Source organism: Onthophagus taurus, chromosome 8 (assembly GCF_036711975.1).
Source record: "Onthophagus taurus isolate NC chromosome 8, IU_Otau_3.0, whole genome shotgun sequence".
Classification (NCBI taxonomy): domain Eukaryota; kingdom Metazoa; phylum Arthropoda; class Insecta; order Coleoptera; family Scarabaeidae; genus Onthophagus; species Onthophagus taurus.
Genome location: NC_091973.1, coordinates 5,770,087 through 5,791,567, shown reverse-complemented (window position 1 = coordinate 5,791,567; position 21,481 = coordinate 5,770,087). Strand labels below are relative to the sequence as shown.

The 21,481-nt window shown below is 36.1% G+C and overlaps 3 protein-coding genes across 6 annotated transcripts; 1 reads left to right on the top strand and 2 right to left on the bottom strand.

The window, feature by feature from the left end:
• Window positions 1-188: 188 nt before the first annotated feature.
• LOC111425181 (lethal (3) 73Ah) lies at window positions 189-4,298 on the bottom strand. The gene is made up of 4 exons (XM_023059011.2): window positions 4,072-4,298; window positions 3,839-3,991; window positions 1,610-1,899; window positions 189-1,555 (listed from the first exon to the last, which is right to left on the bottom strand). Exons 1-4 carry the CDS (start codon window positions 4,181-4,183, stop codon window positions 1,430-1,432), a joined length of 681 nt encoding a protein of 226 aa, XP_022914779.1. The 5' UTR covers window positions 4,184-4,298; the 3' UTR covers window positions 189-1,429.
• Window positions 4,299-4,400: 102 nt separating this feature from the next.
• LOC111425182 (uncharacterized) lies at window positions 4,401-9,712 on the bottom strand. Its single transcript, XM_023059013.2, has 4 exons — window positions 9,297-9,712; window positions 9,101-9,246; window positions 5,177-6,780; window positions 4,401-5,119 (listed from the first exon to the last, which is right to left on the bottom strand). Exons 1-4 carry the CDS (start codon window positions 9,346-9,348, stop codon window positions 5,047-5,049), a joined length of 1,875 nt encoding a protein of 624 aa, XP_022914781.1. The 5' UTR covers window positions 9,349-9,712; the 3' UTR covers window positions 4,401-5,046.
• A 388-nt stretch (window positions 9,713-10,100) lies between these two features.
• LOC111425243 (Putative transcription factor capicua) lies at window positions 10,101-21,141 on the top strand. 4 transcript variants are annotated; one of them, XM_071198444.1, is made up of 8 exons: window positions 10,101-10,698; window positions 10,959-11,327; window positions 15,200-16,133; window positions 16,188-16,392; window positions 16,494-19,081; window positions 19,154-19,316; window positions 19,360-19,637; window positions 19,689-21,141. In XM_071198444.1, exons 2-8 carry the CDS (start codon window positions 11,046-11,048, stop codon window positions 20,027-20,029), a joined length of 4,791 nt encoding a protein of 1,596 aa, XP_071054545.1. In that variant the 5' UTR covers window positions 10,101-10,698; window positions 10,959-11,045; the 3' UTR covers window positions 20,030-21,141. The 4 variants fall into 4 exon arrangements, with proteins under 4 accessions (XP_071054545.1, XP_022914928.2, XP_022914929.2 ...); XM_023059160.2 differs by having other exon boundaries at window positions 10,101-11,327; window positions 16,197-16,392; XM_023059161.2 differs by having other exon boundaries at window positions 10,101-11,327; window positions 19,375-19,637.
• The last annotated feature ends 340 nt before the right edge of the window (window positions 21,142-21,481 follow it).

Genomic DNA, 21,481 nt, shown 5'->3' with positions numbered 1-21,481 from the left:
TGACACTCGCCTGCTTCTATTCACTTTACGAATTCATCAAACGTTAAGGAGATCTCCTTGAATCGCGAGATTGATGCTTTCCAAACAACAATATCTATCCGAATATACTCACATATTCAATCATAATATATTCAACAATATTATTTTTAAATAAAGGAATTAGTAATATGTAAACGATTTAAAAAAAGTAAGTATAAAACATTTATTAAGAATTACAGTTTGTAAATCAATTATTTGATATATAATATACACGTACAGCTTCGTCATCCGATAAAAATTATTTACAATCTCCGAAGAATTAGGCGATCTATCTATAGAAAGAATTTAAGTCAACTTACAGTCGAGGTCGAGAAGTACATGTTTCAATTGACGAATAATGTTTCGATATTTTGATTATTTCTTTCCGCCGAATACGTTTTGTGTCGCCACAACAGTTATTATACATCCATTTTATTTATTTTCCTTTTTTTCATTATAATTTGTTTTGTAACTTTTTTCACTGGGATCGTAGAATTAAACGAGATATACAATTAATTTGGGAGGTTAGTTTATAGTCTTCGTAAATCACATGCGATATAAAATTCGTAATCTAGGTTGGGGTGATTACGAGTAGAGGGCTTTTTTGCCAATTGATGTAAATTAATAAATCCACAATTAATCTTTTGCCATCAAAAAAAGTCGATTACGTTTAAAAATAGACTAGTCAAGCCGAATCGAGAATAATAGGTTTTAAACCTAATAATTAATTGTTGAGATCTACAAAAATTACGTTTAAGTATCACTTAAGATGAAACAGAGGGTCTTAATCCTATAAATAAATAAAAGAAAAACTGCTATATCAAATATATAGGCGGTCATATTAATTAATTAATTAATCTTATATACAAAAAAGAAGCAAAATCCAGTACTTATAATCTAAAGCTTTACGATTTAAAAACAAAAAGGTACGCATTGAGGTCAAAGAATTGCAGATTGTAAAAATATATCTTAAGACAAGCACCAATTATTTATCTCCTAGGGCGAATAATAAACAAAATACGCAAAAGATTAATTGTCGATTTACCTTTTAATCTATTTTGTACTGCAATTTTTTTGTGTATACAGGACGAGTTAGAAACAACGAAAAAATCTCTAAACTAGAGGTACTAATCAAGTATCAACCTCAATTTGACCTATATGAACGCACCCTTTTGTAATCACAAACCAAGTTTTAAATTCATAAAAAGTATCATATAAAATAAGTAAAATACAAAGGTATCAAATGTGATAATACTATTAAAACCATTAAAACTATATATTTGATATATGAAGGGTCATATAGGTAAATCAATGTTATGGTAATATTTTGTTTAGTATATCTAGTTTATCTTGTATTAACCGAAAAAGATAATCAAATAAATGAAAAAGTGAAGTTGGAAAGAATGGAACATTACAAATCGATTCGAGGACGGTATTGTAAGGTAAGCGGAGGACTCTGAAACCGCCACCTTGTCACATAGACAAATTTCAAAGTGTGATCTTTTCCCAATAGCTCATCATTGCACAAAATATCAATCTGAAACAATGAAGAATTACCAGAAAAAAATTATTAATTTTTATCGTAACTTACATCTCTGTATTTCTCCATTCCATTGAGTACTTTTTTAGCGACGAATTTTTTAAGGTGAAGAATTGTAGCCTGCGCGGAACACCGTATAAACCGTCTTTTTAATGTCTTTAGGTTCGAACTGACACACTCCAAGCAAACGTTTACTTGTTCGTCTTGTCGGTGATAATCAGATTCAGCGTGAACGTCAGCCACGTTTTTCTCTTCGTCGGCTTCACCAGGATTCGGCGGAATGTCTTTCGGACACGGCAAACCTCTATTACGGTAAAATTCTCGTTCCCGTGCTATTTCACCTAAAATTTAAAAAAAATTAAATGATACACAATTAAAAAACTATTAATTTCCAATCACCGTGTATATCCATTGTGTTTCTTTTTAATAAGTGAACCTTAGTAACATGTAATTTAAAGCTCGGGCGTTATAAAACTGTTATAGGATACGTTAAGACTTTTGTTTTTATCTACACTTTTGTTATTGTTGTGATAAAATTCAGTACGAGGTGTTTATGGTTAAATCTAATCGAGCCATGAAACGTTGTGGGTGTCGGAAAATGCTTAGCGAAAAGGTGTTGGTTTATATCAAAAGACTAATATTCAAGTGGATGATTGATAAAATCCCCACAAAAATGCAGCACAATTTAGAAGAAAACCTCAATTTTGGTAAGTTTTTTTTATTACATTTTTTTGCTTTGTTAAAATTAATCAAATGCAAGAATTTTTATTATCAGTACTTTCCGCTATAACTTTGATTAAACATTGTTATTATTAACTATTACTATTAATAACCGGCAGGTGAAATCACGTTTGTACATAATGCAATATACATAGTATATTATAGAAGTCTATGGTGTTTCTGTGACTCGGGGGAATATCTTAAATTTTAATTCGTGGAAAAAATTACAATGTTATCGCACCGAATATTTTAGAATTAGTTTTGAGATAGCACTACTTACAGGTTACTACACCAGGAGTTTGTTATTATTTGTATGTTCATTTTTTATTGTACAAGTGTCCCACGTAAGCGGCATTATGAAATTCTTGTACGAAATTAATACGCAATAAAAACTGTATCATTCCATTTAAAATAATATATATTTATTTCGGAACATCGTTATGAAATATCCTGTATGTATAAAAATATTTTCCGATTTACAACTTTTGTCTAAGGAAGAACTGTGTATCTCGGCTTCTTAATGCCATTTATGTACTTTGCCGCTTACGTGATAAAAAAATTTTTAGAACAAAAAATCGTTTTAAAAGTGTTGAGTTCTAATAATAGAGGTCATAATCATTAATTTCACATCTACCTCTAGGCTTACTTCGGTCAGAGCAACCCCACATTCATCCTTTCAGAACAATATGAAGTACGATCTATTCAGTTAGAGTTCTTCCCAATTTGCCTTAAGTCGTTAAATAGCGTAAATGAATAAGTGGCTGAAAACTGCGCAGCTTTCTTTTAATATGATTCAGCCGCAAGCGATCTCGGCTTATTTAAGTAAAAGACAGCGTTTTTTGGTCGTGGCTTGATTTTTCTACGAAGATATTCCAATGCGCTGAGCAGCTTTGTTTAAGGTGGTATCAATCGTATCTTCGCCCGCAAGCGATCTCGGCTTATATAAGTATAAAGTGTCGTCAAAAAAAATTAATTTATACAAATTTTTTTGTTGCTCCTATTATTTCGCACAGCACTATATAAAAGTATACGCAAATTATTTACACATAGCAGAGTGCTGTATTGAGTCCCTCAATTATGCTGAGAGTCACAGAAATACCTGTATTATTATTATTATAAATTAAAATAAATTGTATAAATATTAATATATATAATAGTATAATGATATATTTAAAAAAAATTTATTAACCTTCAATATTATTTTTAAAATTGAATCGGTTCGCCATCTATAAATAAACCTCACAACTTAATAAAAAGAGCACCATCTACCGTTCGTTTCAACTAGAAAACTATAACTGACATCTACATTTAGAGCTCACTAATTTGTTAAAAATGTTATTGTTTGAAAGTTTATAAACTTTTAAACAAAGCCCTATTGTGGCAGTGGAGAAACATGCTAATAAACACGTATATGCCGTCAAAATGAAAATTAATGGGTAGTTGGAAAAAAAAATATAGAAATATATTGCTTTGTTTTCATCAAATTTTTCATTAGTTCGTTTGTATAGTGTAAGAAAAGAGGCGGGATTTCCGTTTTATGTTTTGATTTTTTTTTCTTACTTTTTTGAAGATCGGGTACCAATTTGTAAACAATATCCTGCATTGTGCGATCAAAGCTGATGTACTGTAGCGGATGAGACTGATGTATTACGTTACTACATGTTGGGCAAGTGTTGTTCTCCTCCAAATGTTTCACCAGGCAACTTTTGCAAACTGTAACAACCATAAAATTCGATAACATCATTGAACGTATAAATTGTATTTATTTTTTTTTAAGAGTACTCTCTTCTTACATGTATGTAAACATTCTGTCACAGTGGTAGCGTCAATTAGATAACCTCTACATATCTTGCACGTTATGTAGTTATTCAGTGTTTTCAACTTAATCCTCCTTTCCATTATCATAATTCCTGGGAACACATAACTTCACTATTACTCGACATCCGATCATGTATTTACATACGTTAAACTTCGGTTCATGTAGTCATCGGCCATATTTAGGCCGCCGCCAAATTTGTTGACAGTAAATACAAGAGATGGCGCAATGTATCTTTAAATTTGCGTCATCTCGTGATCATTTTTATAATCACGTATTATGGTATAAATAAAATAAAACAAATACTTAAACAGCTCAGATTTTTTTATTACTACATTTAATATGTATATGTATAGAATCTTTATGTTATCCTTAGATAAAGTACATACAAGTTAATGAAAAATAAAAATATATTCTACTTAACATAAATACAATGTGTCCCAGAATTATCACAATAAGATATAATGAACAAATTTTTTATCATTGTAATTCTTCATTCAATTAATTTGGTCTTTTTGAATATTTTGGTCGATTATGCCCTATACTGAAACAATGTGACACATTGTATACAAAGTGTATTTAAATTATATTGACAAACTCTTAATTTTTATCAATATTATTTAAAATAAAAAATAAATAAATGAGCAACAATAACTTTAACGAAAAAAATGCATAGATATCACAAAACTAAATCTTTAAAATATAAACAGTATCCATAAAATATCTAAAAAAAAGAAAACGAAATATAAATCTTCTTCGGAGTATTCGAGACGCTAAATTAGAGATTACTTTATTATCACAACTTTCGTTTTTTTTTCTCCTCCAACATCAAAGAAACCGTAATTAGGATACTGAAACAAGTATGCATTGACGATCACGACAAACAGTCACTGATTTGGAAATATATAGTAACGTATTTGATTAAAGATTTGTATCTTCTTCTTCACTCATTTCAGTCTGCTTCTTCACTGCTAGATGTTTCCCTCATCGATGTAAACCAATTTTCTCTGTTTGAATTTGTTATCCTAAAATAAAAAAATATTTAGTAATTTTACAGTAATTTTAGATCACATTTTATTAACCTTGTTTTCCTTGGATTTTTTGTATTAGTTGGCAGTGTAAGAGATGTTCTGTAATACGAGACATCTTCTCCGGTAGTTTCCAATGGTCGTCTTTGTAACGTCATAGTTTCATTGAGAACATCAGCTTCTTCGTCATCTGGAATAGTAAAACCAGCTGATTTACAATTTTCGCACTCGCTACGATAGTCTTCGTCATCAGGCGATGAAGATAAGCATCGGTATGATATCAAGCTAAGTTCATCGTCTTTTTTACGTTTCGTATCGTGGACTGGAGAGGCGAAATTTGGTGGCGCGGGATGGATAATGTCCAGATTCTCCAAACTGTTGGTAGCTTCAACAACCGTTGCCGTTCGCGATGTAGACGGATTTTCAAAATTTTGTAATCTAACAGGTTGATATTTTTTTGCACTGGAGTCATCTTTGTTGGCATTGCTTATGGCAGTGAAACACTCGGCATTCGCGAGTAATTCGCGAAGGTTTTTTGGGAGCGTTCGATGCGACGGAACGTCTTTGTCCAGTTTAATCAGACTGCGAAGATTATGTTCGGATCGTTCGGCCTTCAATTTTGATAATTCTCTGTTCAATGATTTTGAATTTGAGAGACTTTGTGTGGGTGGACACTCTCCGTTTCGCGATTTCATGGCGTTAAATCGTTCAGGTACATTAAAAACCGTATAGTTACCATCTTGGTTAATGTTTTCGGCGGTTTTGCTTGAGCTAGGTTCTTGTTGGTTTGTCGGTTTCGCAATCCTCCTCGTATTTTCAACGATTACATCGTATCGGCCGATTTTAACAATTGGTTTATCTAAATTTAAATATTCCTGGGTTGTTTCTACGATTGGTTTTTGACCTCTCGCGTTTCTATTGGCATCCGAACTGGTGGCCCGATCTCTCTTTGGTACGACGCTCGGTTTTGTACTTAACGGTATATTCTCGTAAATATTTTTTTCTCGGTTATGCGATTTGGTTATTTTATTTCGATTTTCATCCGATTTCCGATTCTCGTGAACCGTTACGTCTTCCGTAATTAGATTCGCGTACTGCCTACGATCCGATGTATCACACACGTGTCTACACGTATTTGTAGCTTGCGTCGAACTTTCTACGCGGGCCGGAACCGGAGATCGCGACGGCATCGAAAAAGCATTGGCTAACCGCAGCTGAGAGTTTATATCATTTTCTAGTTGAGCGCTCCTCACAGCTTCTTCGTATGGGGGCGGTGCCTCGCCTTGTGGAAAATAATTACTCGGAGGCTTCCACAGACAGTATTGCGGACTAGATTCCTCATAATGATACTCAATATCATTACTTCCAGACCCCAAATATCCAATACCGTCCGGCAAATATCCTAAGCTACCCGCTATGTAACCTATACTATTTAAACTTCTTTGGTCATCATTTAGCTGCTGCGTCGGATGTGTGTTGCCTTTCCGTCGCTTCAATCGGTGAAACAGGAAGAACAGTAATGATAATGAAAGTATTGCTGTCACAGCGCTTGCTATGAATCGCAAAGCAACGTCGTAAGTGTCGTCGTGAGCTGTTAGTAAGTCGTCCAAGCATTTGAATTCGCAACATAATGTGCCCATTTGAAACGACTTACAATTCTGAAACAATTACGAATTTTTAATTACTTTGTAGTAACTGTAGTAACTTTGTCATTAGTTGAGGTACAAAATCGGTTAAATAAGTAAACTAGTACCATTTTTTCTGCCGATTACAATGGTGAAACCTGAAAAACAAATGTTCCGTTTAAATAAATACGGCGCGACGTCCTGTCTGGACGCACCATCTGTTCCTATTGGACTTAAAAAATTAATGAGCTCTAATTTTGAAAAACTGATAACGAAATCCGATTACCGACATTATTTGACATATTTCGATCAAATCCGCGAGGAAATCCACCCAGTCGTTTTCGACATAACGGCATCTTACTAAACCGCGATTTTCCGCGAAACTGTATGGAACGTCGAAAAAATAAAATATGCCACTCGTTAAGAACACATCAGGCTACCACCTGTTAAAAATAAAAAATTTTTTCGTACGATAGTTTTCGAGAAAAAAATCGCAAAGTTGACAAAATTGTCGGTACCGTAAAAAATCGGGTACTTTTTTCATGTAACTAGGGATAAAAGGAAAACCATGGATCCGAAAATTTTTAAATTAGCATATGTTACGTAGAAATGTTCAGTGATTACAACAAACTTTGTCGCAATTTTTTTTATCGAGCGGTTGCGAAGATATCGATCTCTAAAGTGAGGGGCCTTGACTTTTTGCACGGATAGTAATTGACATTACATTACATAGACTACATATCGGGTAGGCGGACCAACCAACTTTCCACCGCGACCCTAAGGATCTATTCGATCGTTATCAAATTTCACCGTGCAGTCTAATGCTCTTAACGAACATTGCTAGGTGAAAGATCATTCAGATCCTTTGAGGAGATAAACTGCGACCCAAAACAGCAGGGCAGTGGCATAAAACATACTTAACCGTCTCTGCTTCCTCCGCACATAGTCGGCATTCAACAGTAGGTATTTCTAAAATGGGTATTTAGCGGGTATAATAGTGATACCAGTAAAAATATATCAGATTCAAAAAAAAAATGAAGAGGAAGATGATGAAGACATTGAAGACGAGGAATTGTTACCAATCAAAGACGTATTATCATTAGACGAATCTATCGTAATTTAGATTAGATCAAGTTATTATTATTATTATCATCAAGCAGCCCTCTCTGTCCTTTGTTGGACATAGACCTCCCCTATTCTGTTCCATTAGATTGTATTCTGTGCTGTCTGAATCCAATTGTTGGTTCTTCACAGGTCTTCATTTCGTATGTAGTCCCTCAGAGTTAGACCCAGGATCCCGTATGGACCCTCCTGGCGGTGGCTACCGTTAATATTAAAGCCTTATGTCATAACCAGAAACACGCATTGATTGAAAGCCTTTCTTGGCCTTTTCTCTTGAAGATGTCTCTAAGTTTCCCATAGGCGTGTTCCTTCTGTTTAGTTCGCTTGTTGGAGAGCTGGCAACAAGATATATCATAAATTTTGATTTCTTCTCGTTGATATTTAGCCTAGACTCTTGCACACCCCTCCTTTAAGTCGTTCAAAATTAGTTTAATCTCTCCAAGGCTATCCAATATAAGAACTATATCGTCCGCATAGCGCAAATTACTTAAGCATTTGCAATCAATGTTTATGCCTTTTTGGGTCCAATCCAGTTGTTTAAATGCACTCTGAGGACTATGATGAACAACTTGGGTTCAACAGTGTATCGTCTTGTTTTACTCACAATCAATACTTTACTACTTCTACTCTCTTCAGCACTTTCATGCAATTTTACCGTCATTGTAGCATTCTTGTAGATGTTATAAATAAGTTTGGTATATCGATAATCGACTCTGCATTCTTGAAGTGCTTGCAAAACTGCCATCAACTCAATTTCAATTAAATTTTATAAATATCTCTAAATACCCATCTTGGGTAAATACCCCCTGGGTATTTAACAACACTAGTTCTCTTACAATCATTAACCAGAGGCGACACTGTTTTCAGGCTTGTAGCGCCTTGACAGTCTGAGAAAAGTTGTACTGTCATGTTCTTCACCCCTCCATCAAGAAGGATTTTAGTACCCATGTCAATAGTACTAGTTGACACTATTGTAATATTTTCACCATTATAATTGGCAGAAAAAAGCTACTATTTTACTTATTTAACTTTGTACCTACACTAATAACAAAGTTACCAATGGTGTGCACTTAATTTAGAACAGGCTGTATATAAGAATAGTGTCTGTTAAAAAATTTTGTTATTTTTTATTATTTCATTCCATATTGTCTAAAAGTCATACTGTTTTGATATGAAGCTTAAAAGTATCAATCTCAAGTTACCAAGAAAATATTTTAGTATTAATTCTTACTTGAGGTGGTGCACACAGCACGGACTTGCACCATTTTGGGCTGCCCTTATCACAAACACAAAGTGTGCATGGATTAGTTCCCGGTATATAATGTAAACCCTGGGACACTATGTGCTGGTGGATGTCTTTGCAATGTATCTGTGCATCTACAAAAAAAAATACAGATATTGGAAAAAACACCAAAAAAGCAACTTACTATACTGTTCCATCAGGTAGGTAGAAATCAAAAAAACGAAAGCACTCCGCATATTATCATTATAAGCTCGGGGGTTTTTATTGTCCGCGTTCGTAAACACAATAAACGTTTTCCGTCCTGTTATTGATCATCATTCCGTCGAGACGTCAAGTTACCTGTTAACACTGCCATTTTTATATTTGCGCAGTAACCGCTCTATCGACGGATATCAATCGTAGGGCTCGTGGAGCGAACTGGCCCCGTTGGATCCGTCTTCCGGTATCAAGACGTGCGAAATCTGAGAAAAATACGAAAAATTAACAAACACCCCAACGTCGTGGTTCCCACGAAACTACGGCATCTATCGAGAAAAATCGAAAGTTTGATTCTTCCAGCCTCATTGCTTTATTAAACTGGTAGGTGACGCCACGATCATTTTAGTTATTTAATTTGTTATAATATAACATATTTTATGTAGTTTTTGATTTTTTAATAAAGTCTTAATCCAAAATAAGTTTTATAATATGATATCACATACTTGGAGTCGATTGAGTTGACATAAAAATTGCTCCATCTATGAAGATGGGTACGTATTAGATTTAAGGTTGAGTCACACATTTTTGTTTCTAATTATGTGTGTAGGAACGAATTAAAAGAATATTATTACGTTTATTAAAAAAATGGGTTAAATGGTGTAAATTAAGAATGTTTAAACAATTGAGAAGCGTTTAATGAAAAAGGGAATGAGTCATAATATAATGAGATGTGTGAGCCGATCTTTAAAAATACACGCACACACACACAAACATCTGTATTCTTTGTAGTAAGAGTTGTATAATGAAATGTTACACGATACAACAATGAATGAATCGAAACAAAAATATTATAGTCGGTGTCGAATTGCCCAATCGCGTATCCGGTTTCAGAATATTTTTTTAATATTTATATATTACAATCTCGTGATAATTATTTAATCAGTACTAGAGATAAATTGAATATACTAGCCGTTTATGATAAATTGTGAATTTCCTATCACGACGTGAATGAACGGTGTTGCTCACGTCATTTCAAGGCGTACGCAATTTACTACCTAGTATTCGAAGCGTGGAATTAATCGAAAGTGCTAACGATACGTGTCGAATTATTTAAAAACGCGAACTTGTCGAATTTGTGTAGCAAAAAAAATTGTACTAAAACACTCCGACGCGCATCGACTTGAATAACCCGCCTTAGCCTGATGTAAAACGGGCTTCAGGCTCGTCGGTGAGTTGATACTGTACAAGAATGGTTTTTGCGGGGGTGTAAAGAGGAACTAGTTTGATGTCTTTGGCAGACTGTGGGTGTTTGGTTGTTGGTATAGATCCGATAAATTTACTTTCGTAGACGAAAGTACGTAAGACGTCCGTGTGAACATCAACTAAAGGTAAAAGTGCACTATAACATACAACTCGACTTCATAACATTTAAACATCGTCCTCTTGAAAAAATCCTCGTGCTCCATATGACAAGCGAATGTTTATTTACTATGCGATGCTCGCCAACGTTCCATTCATCGTATTTTAATCGTGTGTCTTATCGGATTTGATCGAAATCATCAAGAAATCACGCAGAATGACCATCTCATTGTCATTCTCAACTCATCAACCAACTCGTTTAACACCACTTTTTATCAATTGAACAAAGGACCACATCCAAACCGAAAGCAGCACCCCAACTGTATAAAATGCCAAATCGGGACTGACTTTGTTCGCCAGTGGACTATTACAAGAGATGTCGAACATGGACATGGGTGTCCGTAAAGTCCCTAAAAAGAGGAAGTTCGATCCCTCCGAACTCGAAGAGAACGACAACCATGGGGGATGTGTTCAAGTACCTGTTGTGTGTGTTCCAAATGCTGTTGATTACTCTAGAAGTGTACGTGTTGACGATGATCCCTACTATCGTAAACAAGATTCTGTTTTGGATCTCACCGAATGGAGAGGACATCGAGTTCTTGCCAAACAAGGCGATTGGTATTACCAAGGTTTTATTAGACAAGCTGATGGGTTAGATGTAAGTTTTATCAATTATATATACAATATATATATCAGCGGTAAGCGAATACAGTTAAAAATTTTAAATATTAATTTACCACATTTTAACTCTTTAATGGTTATTATTAGAAGTTTAAATTTATTTTACAGCAGAGATATGTGTACTCAACCTAAGCTGAAGAAACGCTGAAATTTATGTACTTTTATAATAAAAATTATAATACAGCAACTCTTCTGTATAAAAAGTTCTTCTTATATTAGAAGTTGCTTATAGAGGAACAAGGAATATACTTTGCAAGATACTTTTCCATATTGTTCCATATAGAACAATATGAAAAATGCGTTTTAATATTAAAAAAGAATATTTTATTAACATCACTTATTACATAATTAAAAAAAAAAAACATCCTTTAGATTGTAAGTGCTGTGCTACTTGAGGGATAAACACACCATGACGTGTTTAAAAAGTATATATGTTTGCCGAGCATTCTTAGAAGACTTCGCCTTAGAAGCCAGAAAATTAGTATTTATATATAAATTTTATAATTCCTGAGTATCGTTTTCTTTTTGTTTTTATTTAGCAACACAAATCAATAGTATGAGACAGGATAGGGTAATAACTAACGAATATTTAATATTCTTCATGGTATAAGAAATAATCGACTTCGAAGATGTCGGCCGCCATAAGTATTTTTCGCGATAAAGCTTGATCTTCGCCTATATGCAACCCCAACTCAACCCAACCCAAGTATCGTGAACAGTACTTAGGCCGGCCGACGTCTTCGAAGTCGGCCAGGATTATTACCTACATCAACAGAAATAATCTCGGCCGACTTCGAAGACGTCGGCCGCCCTAAGTATTGTTCGCGATACTTAGGTTGGGTTGCAGGCGAAGATCAAGCTCCATCGCCGAGAGCTTGATCTTCGCCGAGAGCTTGATCTTCGCCTGCAACCCAACCTAAGTATCGCGAACAATACTTAGGGCGGCCGACGTCTTCGAAGTCGGCCGAGATTATTTCTGTTGATGTAGGTAATAATCCTGGCCGACTTCGAAGACGTCGGCCGCCATAAGTATGGTTCGCGATGGAGCATGATCATCGCCTGCAACCTAACCTAAGTATCAAGAACAATACTTAGTGCGGCCGACGTCTTCGAAGTCGGCCGAGATTATTTCTTATATCAAGAAGAATACTTGGGGCGGCCGACGTCTTCGAAGTCGGCCGAGGTTACTTCTTCCATAAATTGCAAGCTGATTAAGATAAAGTTAAGGGAAACAAACTGGGCCGACTTCGAAGAGTCAGCCGAGATTATTTCCTATATCAACAGAAATAATCTCGTCTCCTAAGTATTGTTCGCGATACTTGGGGTGGGTTAAGTTCGGTTGGTTTGGGTTGCATATTGACGAAGATCATGCTCTATCACGAACGAGTCGATAAATATTTTTTCGGTCCCGGTGCTGCTAATTTTTCCTTTCTGTTATTCCTGTCCTTTGGCGTGTAATGGTAATATCCCACCTTCTGATTGTTTCATGTATATGTTACACACGTTAATATCAAATTCCGAATAATATTTATTAATTCGGCTCTACCGGCCTTTCCCGGAATTAAACCTTGTGACGTTGGTCCTTTAATTGTGCATGTGAATGACATTAATTCGGTCCAGAAATGTACAGGTTGAAAGGAATCCTTGTCTGATAATTTCCCTACACCTTGTGGCGTAGCATAGAGGTCAGTGCAACCGTCCGGCAAACGGACGACCTGGGTCCCGGCGCTGCTAATTTTTCCTTTCTGTCGTTTAAGGTGTAATGGTAATATCCCACGTTCTGGTTGTTTCATTAAAAAAAACAAGTTGTTTATACAGAAGTTTTGGAATTAAAAAGTTGCTTTTAGAGAGGTTGCTTATATAGAGCAGTCACTGTAATATATTATTAAAAATTAATTTTTTGCGCAACCTTTCTTAAAAGTAGCCAAACATGATTGCCTAATTGCCTCTTTTGAGTTTGAAAGATAAAATTAATAAAGAACTGTCAAATTTGAGTTGTGCAAAAAAATAGGTGTGATATTTTTAAAAGTTAAAATTTAATGTAGGTTTTAATTTCTGAAAGTTTTTATAATTTACGTGTAAGTTACTAACGATAGCATGCAGCATTTAGCGATATAATGGGAAAAGCGAAACATTGTAGCGAGGAGTTAACAGAAATTATTGTAAAACTGCGTAAAGAGGGCAAAACATATTGTGAAATACCCTAAATAATTGGCTGATCTCAAAATGTGATAATCAACGCATTAAAATGGCGCGATAAGATGGAGGAATTGTTCGCCTAAAATTGAATATCGACTATTATTAAGACGACTTTTAGAGAAGAACTCCTGCTAGGATCCCACGAACATTTCATTATTATCAAAAAAGAAGGTTACAATTTGTACGCGACCATGGAAGACTAGCCATCAAAAAAATGACGAAACTAAAATAAATTCATTCGCATCAGATACACTTACAGGCTTCGTAAGGCGTCCGCCAAGAAAAGATTTTAATCCTAGATACACCAGCTATATTAACATATTGGAAAATACCATGTTTCCCAGCACTGATGACAATATACCTCTGCGGTGGAAGTTTCAGCAAGATGACGACCCCAAACACACTTCCAGGGCAGCTTAATCAACGTTACTTAAATAAAAAGGTTTTATGGCGAGCAGTCGAATTTGCTTGGTGGAAAGGCCTCGTCAATGCGCAGCAGTGTTAAAAAAACGCGGACAAGAAACAAAATATTAATTTTAAATGCTGTATTATACCGTTTTTCTTTTATTTTATTGAATAATATTGGTTTTGAGAAACAATCGTTTACTATAAAGACTATATACTGTTAACACATATAATGTTAACACATTCACTGCCAGAACGTTTTTAACGTATTTCATCTTCGGGGGCGACGCACAAATTTCTTTTTTTGGCGCATAATACGCAAAGGTCCCCTGCCAAAAATGTTCAAATATTTATCATCCTGTAAAGGTATTGAAAAATTTTTGCAAGAAAGTATGAAGTGATAACATTTGGAAGCTTATTATTAAAATAAAAAGCTTCCTAATAAAAGATAAAGACGTGGTGATACCCTCAAATTTGCACTTATTTTTTTTATAACATTGAATGCCTGATAAAGATGACCCTAAAACTTTTATGATAATGTTTGTTGTTGTATAAGCCCAAAAATTATCTTGCACTACGCCAGTTGGTGACCGATACTCTTTTATATTCGCGGTATGACCGCGTTTTTGCTCATTTTTCATAAACGATCCATAAAGGTAATAACCATTAAAGAGTTAAATACTGTGAGATTAATGTGATCATTTTAAATAAAGGTGATCGTTCATAAAGGAATTTTGTTCAACATACAAAGGTAACAAAGTATCTCTGATATGTATATAAGTGTCCCAATAACATTCAATCAATCTAAAAAAAGAATTAATATCGTTTCTTTATACAATCTAACACTCGTTTGGTTATTTTGTTGTTAAAAGAAAATAAATTTAACATTTCTTTTAATGGTAATCTACACAAACAACAACATCTGTCAATGTATTAAAACTTCTCAGTCAATATCAGTATTTACAAAACCAGTATTCATACGTAAACATTGATAGTAAACTTTTTTGTAATGTTTACACTTTATGTTGTTGTTTTGAAACCGACATCTAAATACTTGATTTAAATATTTATAATGGGCTAAGTTGTATTATGATTAAAAATTAATACATAAACGATAAATTTTTGTGCCCTTTTGTGTTGGGTGGAAACCAAATTAAAAACGGTCGACCTCTTGACACCTAAATCTGTGTTTCATAGTCCAGGTCATATTTTCTTAATGATCTTTCTTAATTGATCTTTTTGTAGATTATAGTTGAATTAGATGGTAAAGAAGAGAGAACACTAAAATTTACGCACGTCCTCTCTGCAGAAAATTATAACATAATAAGTGATGCGGCCCCGTCAAAATCGCAACTAACGTTAGGTACTCGAGTCTGTGTAAGACACCCCGATCAACAAGCGTTGTTTGTGGAGGGTGTCGTTTGTAAGATTCTAGAAGAAACGCACTCGGTACAATTTCGAGTAGCCGTTCTCGGGGATCAGCAGTGCGAGATAACGGTGAAACGGGCAGATTTGCGTCTGTTGAGGCCGCCATGGTATGATGAACTGGAGAATTTGAAATCGCCATCGCGAGTTTATGATATGAGCTTGCAGCAGCCTCAACAGCCGCCTCTACAACCCGAGTATTTTCCTCAAGTATCTCCGCTATCTCACATGCCCTCGATGTGCGGGTCGCAATTAAACGGAAAACATTACGAGGATTTGTGTGAGAGCGATGACGAATTAAGGCGGGAAGTGATGTTTTCGAATGACAGTGATTTAAAACTTTCCGGAAGCAGTAAACGGAGTAGTATGCAAAGTCGCGGCAGTTCTTCTAGTAGTGTCACACCTAGATCTCAACCCACAACCCCTAGGAGCCAAACCGCGACCCCTCATAAGTACAAAAAAGGGGACGTCGTATCAAATCCTAACGGAGTACGTAAAAAATTTAATGGAAAGCAGTGGAGGAGGTTGTGTTCAAAAGATGGCTGTCAAAAGGAGTCCCAGCGACGCGGTTATTGCTCAAGACATTTGAGTTTGAAAGGGAATAGTTTGCGTATGGATTCATCGTTTTCACGGTCAAATAGTAAAGTGGACGGTGAAGAAACTTCCAGGGATTCCGAGACCTCCCCCAATTGTAATGATAGGCGAATAACAGGGCGGTTTGATCAAGAAGAAAAAGATGCGGCCAACATGCTCGGTAAGCTTTTCGAGATTCGTATTTTTTTTTTGTTAACACTGATATCTTCGTTAGTATCTTTAGGAGGTTCTCGGTCCGATACACCAGCTTTCTCGCCTAACCCCCACGGTTCTTCGCCATCATCGATGCAATCACCAGTTCCAGTTGGCCCGAAACAAAATCTTTTTATGCCGATTACAGCACCCTCTCAATTACCTAAACGAAGCTCCCCAAGTCCAGGGTATAATTATAATATTCCCACTTATAATCCAGTTATTAGGTAAGTCTTTACTAGGAAATAACGTGAATATTATTTATGTTCTACAAGTTTCATATATACTTAAATTGTTGTTTTATATAAATATTTATAATTGTTAATAGGCCAGAATTAGTACGTCCAGTACACCCAGCAACAAGCGTGATACGTTTATCTCCGAATCCAAAATCTTGGATGAGTAACACAATCAATTCAAATTCTATCCCAGATCAACAGAGCGTAATACTTCACCACAACACCAAAGGATTAACAAGCCAGCAATTAGAACAGGAGAACGGTCAAATAACATACATGATAATAAATGATATTCAAAATGACAAGAATAAGGAGCAACAACGACCGATGGCGCAACAAGATTACGTGTCTCAAACGTCGACCATTCGCGTCACGCCAACGAACCCCAGCATGAAAAGTCTTCCATCGACGGTGAATAGCGGCAGTCAATTGCTGCCGGTCATCGTAAAGCCGACTCAGTTGGTGCCCGTTTTACCAGCGGCTACTCCTTCGGTCTTAAAACGTGTTCAAACGGTGCCTCAACAACATCCGCCCGTAACCTCTGTGCCACAAACGACGCCACCGACGATAATAAAGCTGCCGACGGTGACCGGATTCAACAACAATTTACCGAAAGAACCCGTAAACATGCAATCTCCCTTAAGTCAATCGAACCCTTACGCATCTCATGAACGATCCACGCCTACCTCTACGAATCAGTTAATAAATTCATTCCCCACTAGTCAACAATCTCAAAGTCATCCAATCCATAATATGAAACAACAGTCAACGTATATTTGGCACTCAATATTACCGATACTGCCTCCTCATTCGGGCCCCGTTTCACCGCCTGATTCTGAATTGTCTCCACCGTTGTCGGCTCCACCAGTGCCAACAATGCAATCCCAAGTGCCAGCACCCGTTCTTGATATAGAAGATGATATTGAGCCGGAATCGATATTGCCGAGTATTGAAGACGATGACGACGTCTTCGTTAACGAACCGGCTAAGATTCCAGATAGACCTGAAGATGTTCACAATGGAAATAAACGTAGGAGCCAGTCGTTGACTTCCTTGCAAAGGGGCGATGCCACGATTAAAACTAAAGAAAGAATAAGAAGGCCAATGAATGCGTTTATGATCTTTTCAAAACGACATCGCGCACTTGTTCACCAACAATTTCCCAATCAAGATAACAGGACTGTGTCAAAGATTTTAGGCGAATGGTGGTACGCTTTATCGCCGGATAAAAAGAAGGAATACCACGAGTTAGCGTCTGAAGTAAAAGAAGCTCACTTTAAAGCTCATCCAGAGTGGAAATGGTGCAATAAAGACAGGAGAAAGTCGTCTACCGGGTCCGGTAGGAGTCGATTAAGTTCGACGGGTGATATTGGGGAAATGGGAGATGGCGTTCCAATGAGTCCGCACACACCAAATTCACCATCCCCAGCTCCTGAAGCTAAATTACCCGTCGAAGAGCAAGATACGGGCGATATATCCGATGAGGATCAAATGGTAATTTGTGAAGACACTCCCCAACAAGAAATTGAGTTAAAATCAAAAGAAAAAGTTACCGATTCGGATTCAGAATCTCATAGCGATTTAGATCAATCGCTTGAAAATAGAATCGGCCGTCATCATCACGCGCATCTGAACCACCAACAACACTTTGGTATTGTTGGTAATACGATGCCAGAAGTGACTTGTCGACCGAAACCAATAAAAGCAAGACTCGATAATGGGCCAAAGTTCAGTCCAGTGCCTACAGCTTCTGTACTAAACTTTCCATATCCGATGAACCCGCAAGGTATAAGCGAGTTCAAAACGACTGGAGGTGCCTTTAAAACGATGCCTGCTTCTCCAAAAGTTATCAAGACGGAAATTAAAATGGAGAATAACGAAAACGCTCACAATTGGAGCAATAACACTTCATTTGCCATGACATCAAAACTGGACTGTCCTTCTTTGAGCCATAATGACACAGATCCCACACCAAGCTCTTGGTCTACCACTTCATCTAACGTAAAAGGAATTATATCACCTTCCAAACCACCGTCAACAATTATCTTAAAACCACAAGGAAAACCTACCAGCATCATACAAGTTGGGGGAGAACACCATAATCAACCTGGACAATTTCATAGCCAACCCATGGCTTTAATTCTAAACCCCCAAATTGGCGGACAATCTACCACGTTGTGCCTCACCAGTGAGGGAGATCGATCTCACCCGGTCGTTGTTGTTGCCTCATCAGCTTCGGATCAATCTGTGCAATATGTTTACAATTTGCAAATACCCGTATCAGACACAAACGGTAGAAACGTTGCCATACAACCCGTTCAATTCGCCCAACTTCCAAAATCCACCGCCCAATCCGTTATTGTTAGCCAGGCCCAAACCAGACTCCATAACGCGTCTCAAAACGACTTAACTTCGACCACTGCAAGCAACAATCTCCCATATCCCAGTCCTACGGCTCCCGGCACGCCCAAAATTATCGATAATAATCACCAAAAAGATACTAAATCCAACACGAAAGTTATAAAATCTCCAGAACTTATCCCTTCGTCACCTCATTTAAATAATCCTGAGACGACTCCTAGACATCCTGTTATGGCAGAACATAAAGAAGAATTTAAATTGGCACCGACACCTGCGCAATTAGGACAAGCACCTTTACAAAGACGGCAATCTATGGGTAATTTTTAGATTTATATATTACAATTATATTATTTACTATTTTTGAAAGTAATTTATTTATGTATTTTAGCTGTAGCTACATCATCATCATCTATGCCAAGTAATATAGGGGGTATATTAACGAAGCCTCCAACGAGTGTAGCACCGCCTCCAGATACTCCGGATCCGTTGATGTCGCCCCTTCATAAAAAGGCTCTGCCAAAGAAAAGTCAAAATAGGGACGGAATGGACAGGTGCAGCATAATGATTGATTTGGTAGCATTTAACCATACTCAGAAGGCTTTATTTCAGGGTCTTGGAACAGGTGAATTTCGATAAGAAATTCTCTTCGTTGCCTCAGTTTAAGCCGGACGAATGTCAGTCTCCCAGTGCACTCTCCGTAGCGTCCAGTCCGCACTTTACGCCCAGTTATCAAAAGAAACAACGACCAACACCGCATAGGACCTCGGTTGACGAAGAAGTGGAAATGGATGGACAGCAAGTTGGGACTCCCCGTCGACATATTGTTGGAGGATCTTTTTTTGGGCCAGATTTTAACTTAGATGCTGCTAGAGGTAGTATAAGTTTCGTTGTAAATTTTTTATATACATAATTAATATTATTAGATCTGACTGATATGGAAGAAGCAAACTCGCCGCGCACTCCTAGAACACCAGGCACAGGTCGCGAATCAGAAAGGGGACATAGAAGACTCTTAGAAACAAGGCGACAATTAGTAATGGAACTATTTAAAAAGAGCGGTACATATTTTCCATCAGCTGAGGCAACATCTAAGTTCCAAGGAGAACACGCGTGCTTATTTCCGTCGAAGAATATATTGCAATTAAAAATAAGGGAGGTGCGACAAAAACTGATGGCCAGTCAGGGGAATACACCATCAAGTGCGAATAGCATCAACAGTCCGTTAACGCCAGCTGAAAATGTGCGGGTGTCTTTGAACAGTTAGCTATCTATGTGCAATAGCGTAACGTCTTCCCTTCCTCTAGTTTCGGTCGCATGCGATAACGTCATCGACCGGTAAAAGGTTTTTTCGAGCTACTTATATAGAATTTTGACATGGTGCTAAAACGATTCAAAACAGTGGTACAAACATGGAGAGGGGCTATTATTTGTGCACCGTGCGTGTTAGACAATCTGATTGATTGGACGACCGAATTCGAAACTGTAATTTTTGTTCCCGGTTTTTTTTCCGGAATGTTTTACCAAAAGATAACAGATGAAATAATATAGATTATAAAAACACCTCTTTTACAATCGTTGGTTCTATAAAAACATATTGAGTCGATGTTGGTTACAATTTGTAATAACGAGTTTGAACGAAAAAACTTTAGATCGTTATACAGGTGTTCTTTTTTTTATTTTTTATGGACGCTGAATATTTTACTTCGTTAGCCACGATGTTAGTTAGGTGGACAAAGAAGTAGTTATTAGGTGCAATCAGACAAACTTATTGAATTATTTTCTATTTAGGAATAAAATTGTTAAAGTTTTTTTTCTTTAATTATTTTTTTAATTGTCTACTTTTCACTATAAACTTTTACTAATTTATGAAAATAGTAGATAGAGTCAAATTTTAGCTCCAATAAAATTGAAAAACCCTGTATACAATGTATATCTCACTTCTTCGCATGTTATTGAATAGGGTTGACGGCATTTTTGTTGTTGTTATCAATTACCAATTTGTTTATAAATATTTATGTTTAAAAGAGTACTTGATTATGTGATTAGTATTATAAGGTGGTTAAAAAGGCGACGACGATACGTCGACAGATCAACAACGGTCGACGTTTCGTTTTGAAACGTGTTTTGAAACGTGTCTGTCTGCGATGTTGTTTACCGTTGCAAAGTGTTAATGTTGTTCTGTCATTATTAGTCAATGATCTCGTTATTTTAAAGTTAGCGAAAGACTCACCGTTCGATAGATTTAAAACTAGTGACCGCACGTAGCAATTTAGTCTCGTTTATTGGAGCAGTGATCCCTCATCTTCAGATCTAAATTCACTCAACGCATATATTATAATATACATCTATATAAATAAATATATCATCTCACCATCACTTCTCTAACTATTTTTAGTAACCTTTATACTATTGATATAACGTTTTATTTAAACAATTTAATTGTAAAAAATCACAAGCAATCATTATATAAATGAATAAATATATATTATATATAAATAAACTATAAATATATGCAAAAAGTAAATGTATTATATCAAAGTTCCAAATAAAATTCTGTTGTAAAAAATTACTATTTCATCGCCTTCTTCTCCATCCTTGTACACTTATAATAATAATAATAATTCATTTTATTGCCCAACCAAGCGTAGAGACTAATATTTGAGAAATCTCTGAATTCTTTCCAATATAAATCTATGACATATATATTGTGGTGACC

Excerpts from the sequence above, each read along its gene's own strand:
- LOC111425181 (XM_023059011.2), bottom strand. The coding sequence starts at position 4,183 with ATGATAATGGAAAGGAGGATTAAGTTGAAAACACTGAATAACTACATA. Across the intron at positions 1,900-3,838 it reads GGTACCCGATCTTCAAAAAA|GTGAAATAGCACGGGAACGA; the intron begins GTAAGAAAAAAA and ends TTTAAATTTTAG. Across the intron at positions 1,556-1,609 it reads GAATGGAGAAATACAGAGAT|ATTGATATTTTGTGCAATGA; the intron begins GTAAGTTACGAT and ends TCATTGTTTCAG.
- LOC111425182 (XM_023059013.2), bottom strand. The coding sequence starts at position 9,348 with ATGCGGAGTGCTTTCGTTTTTTTGATTTCTACCTACCTGATGGAACAG. Across the intron at positions 9,247-9,296 it reads CTACCTGATGGAACAGTATA|ATGCACAGATACATTGCAAA; the intron begins GTAAGTTGCTTT and ends TTTTTTTTGTAG. Across the intron at positions 6,781-9,100 it reads TGCTGTGTGCACCACCTCAA|AATTGTAAGTCGTTTCAAAT; the intron begins GTAAGAATTAAT and ends TAATTGTTTCAG.
- LOC111425243 (XM_071198444.1), top strand. The coding sequence starts at position 11,046 with ATGTCGAACATGGACATGGGTGTCCGTAAAGTCCCTAAAAAGAGGAAG. Across the intron at positions 19,317-19,359 it reads AATAGGGACGGAATGGACAG|AAGGCTTTATTTCAGGGTCT; the intron begins GTGCAGCATAAT and ends AACCATACTCAG. Across the intron at positions 19,638-19,688 it reads TAACTTAGATGCTGCTAGAG|ATCTGACTGATATGGAAGAA; the intron begins GTAGTATAAGTT and ends TAATATTATTAG.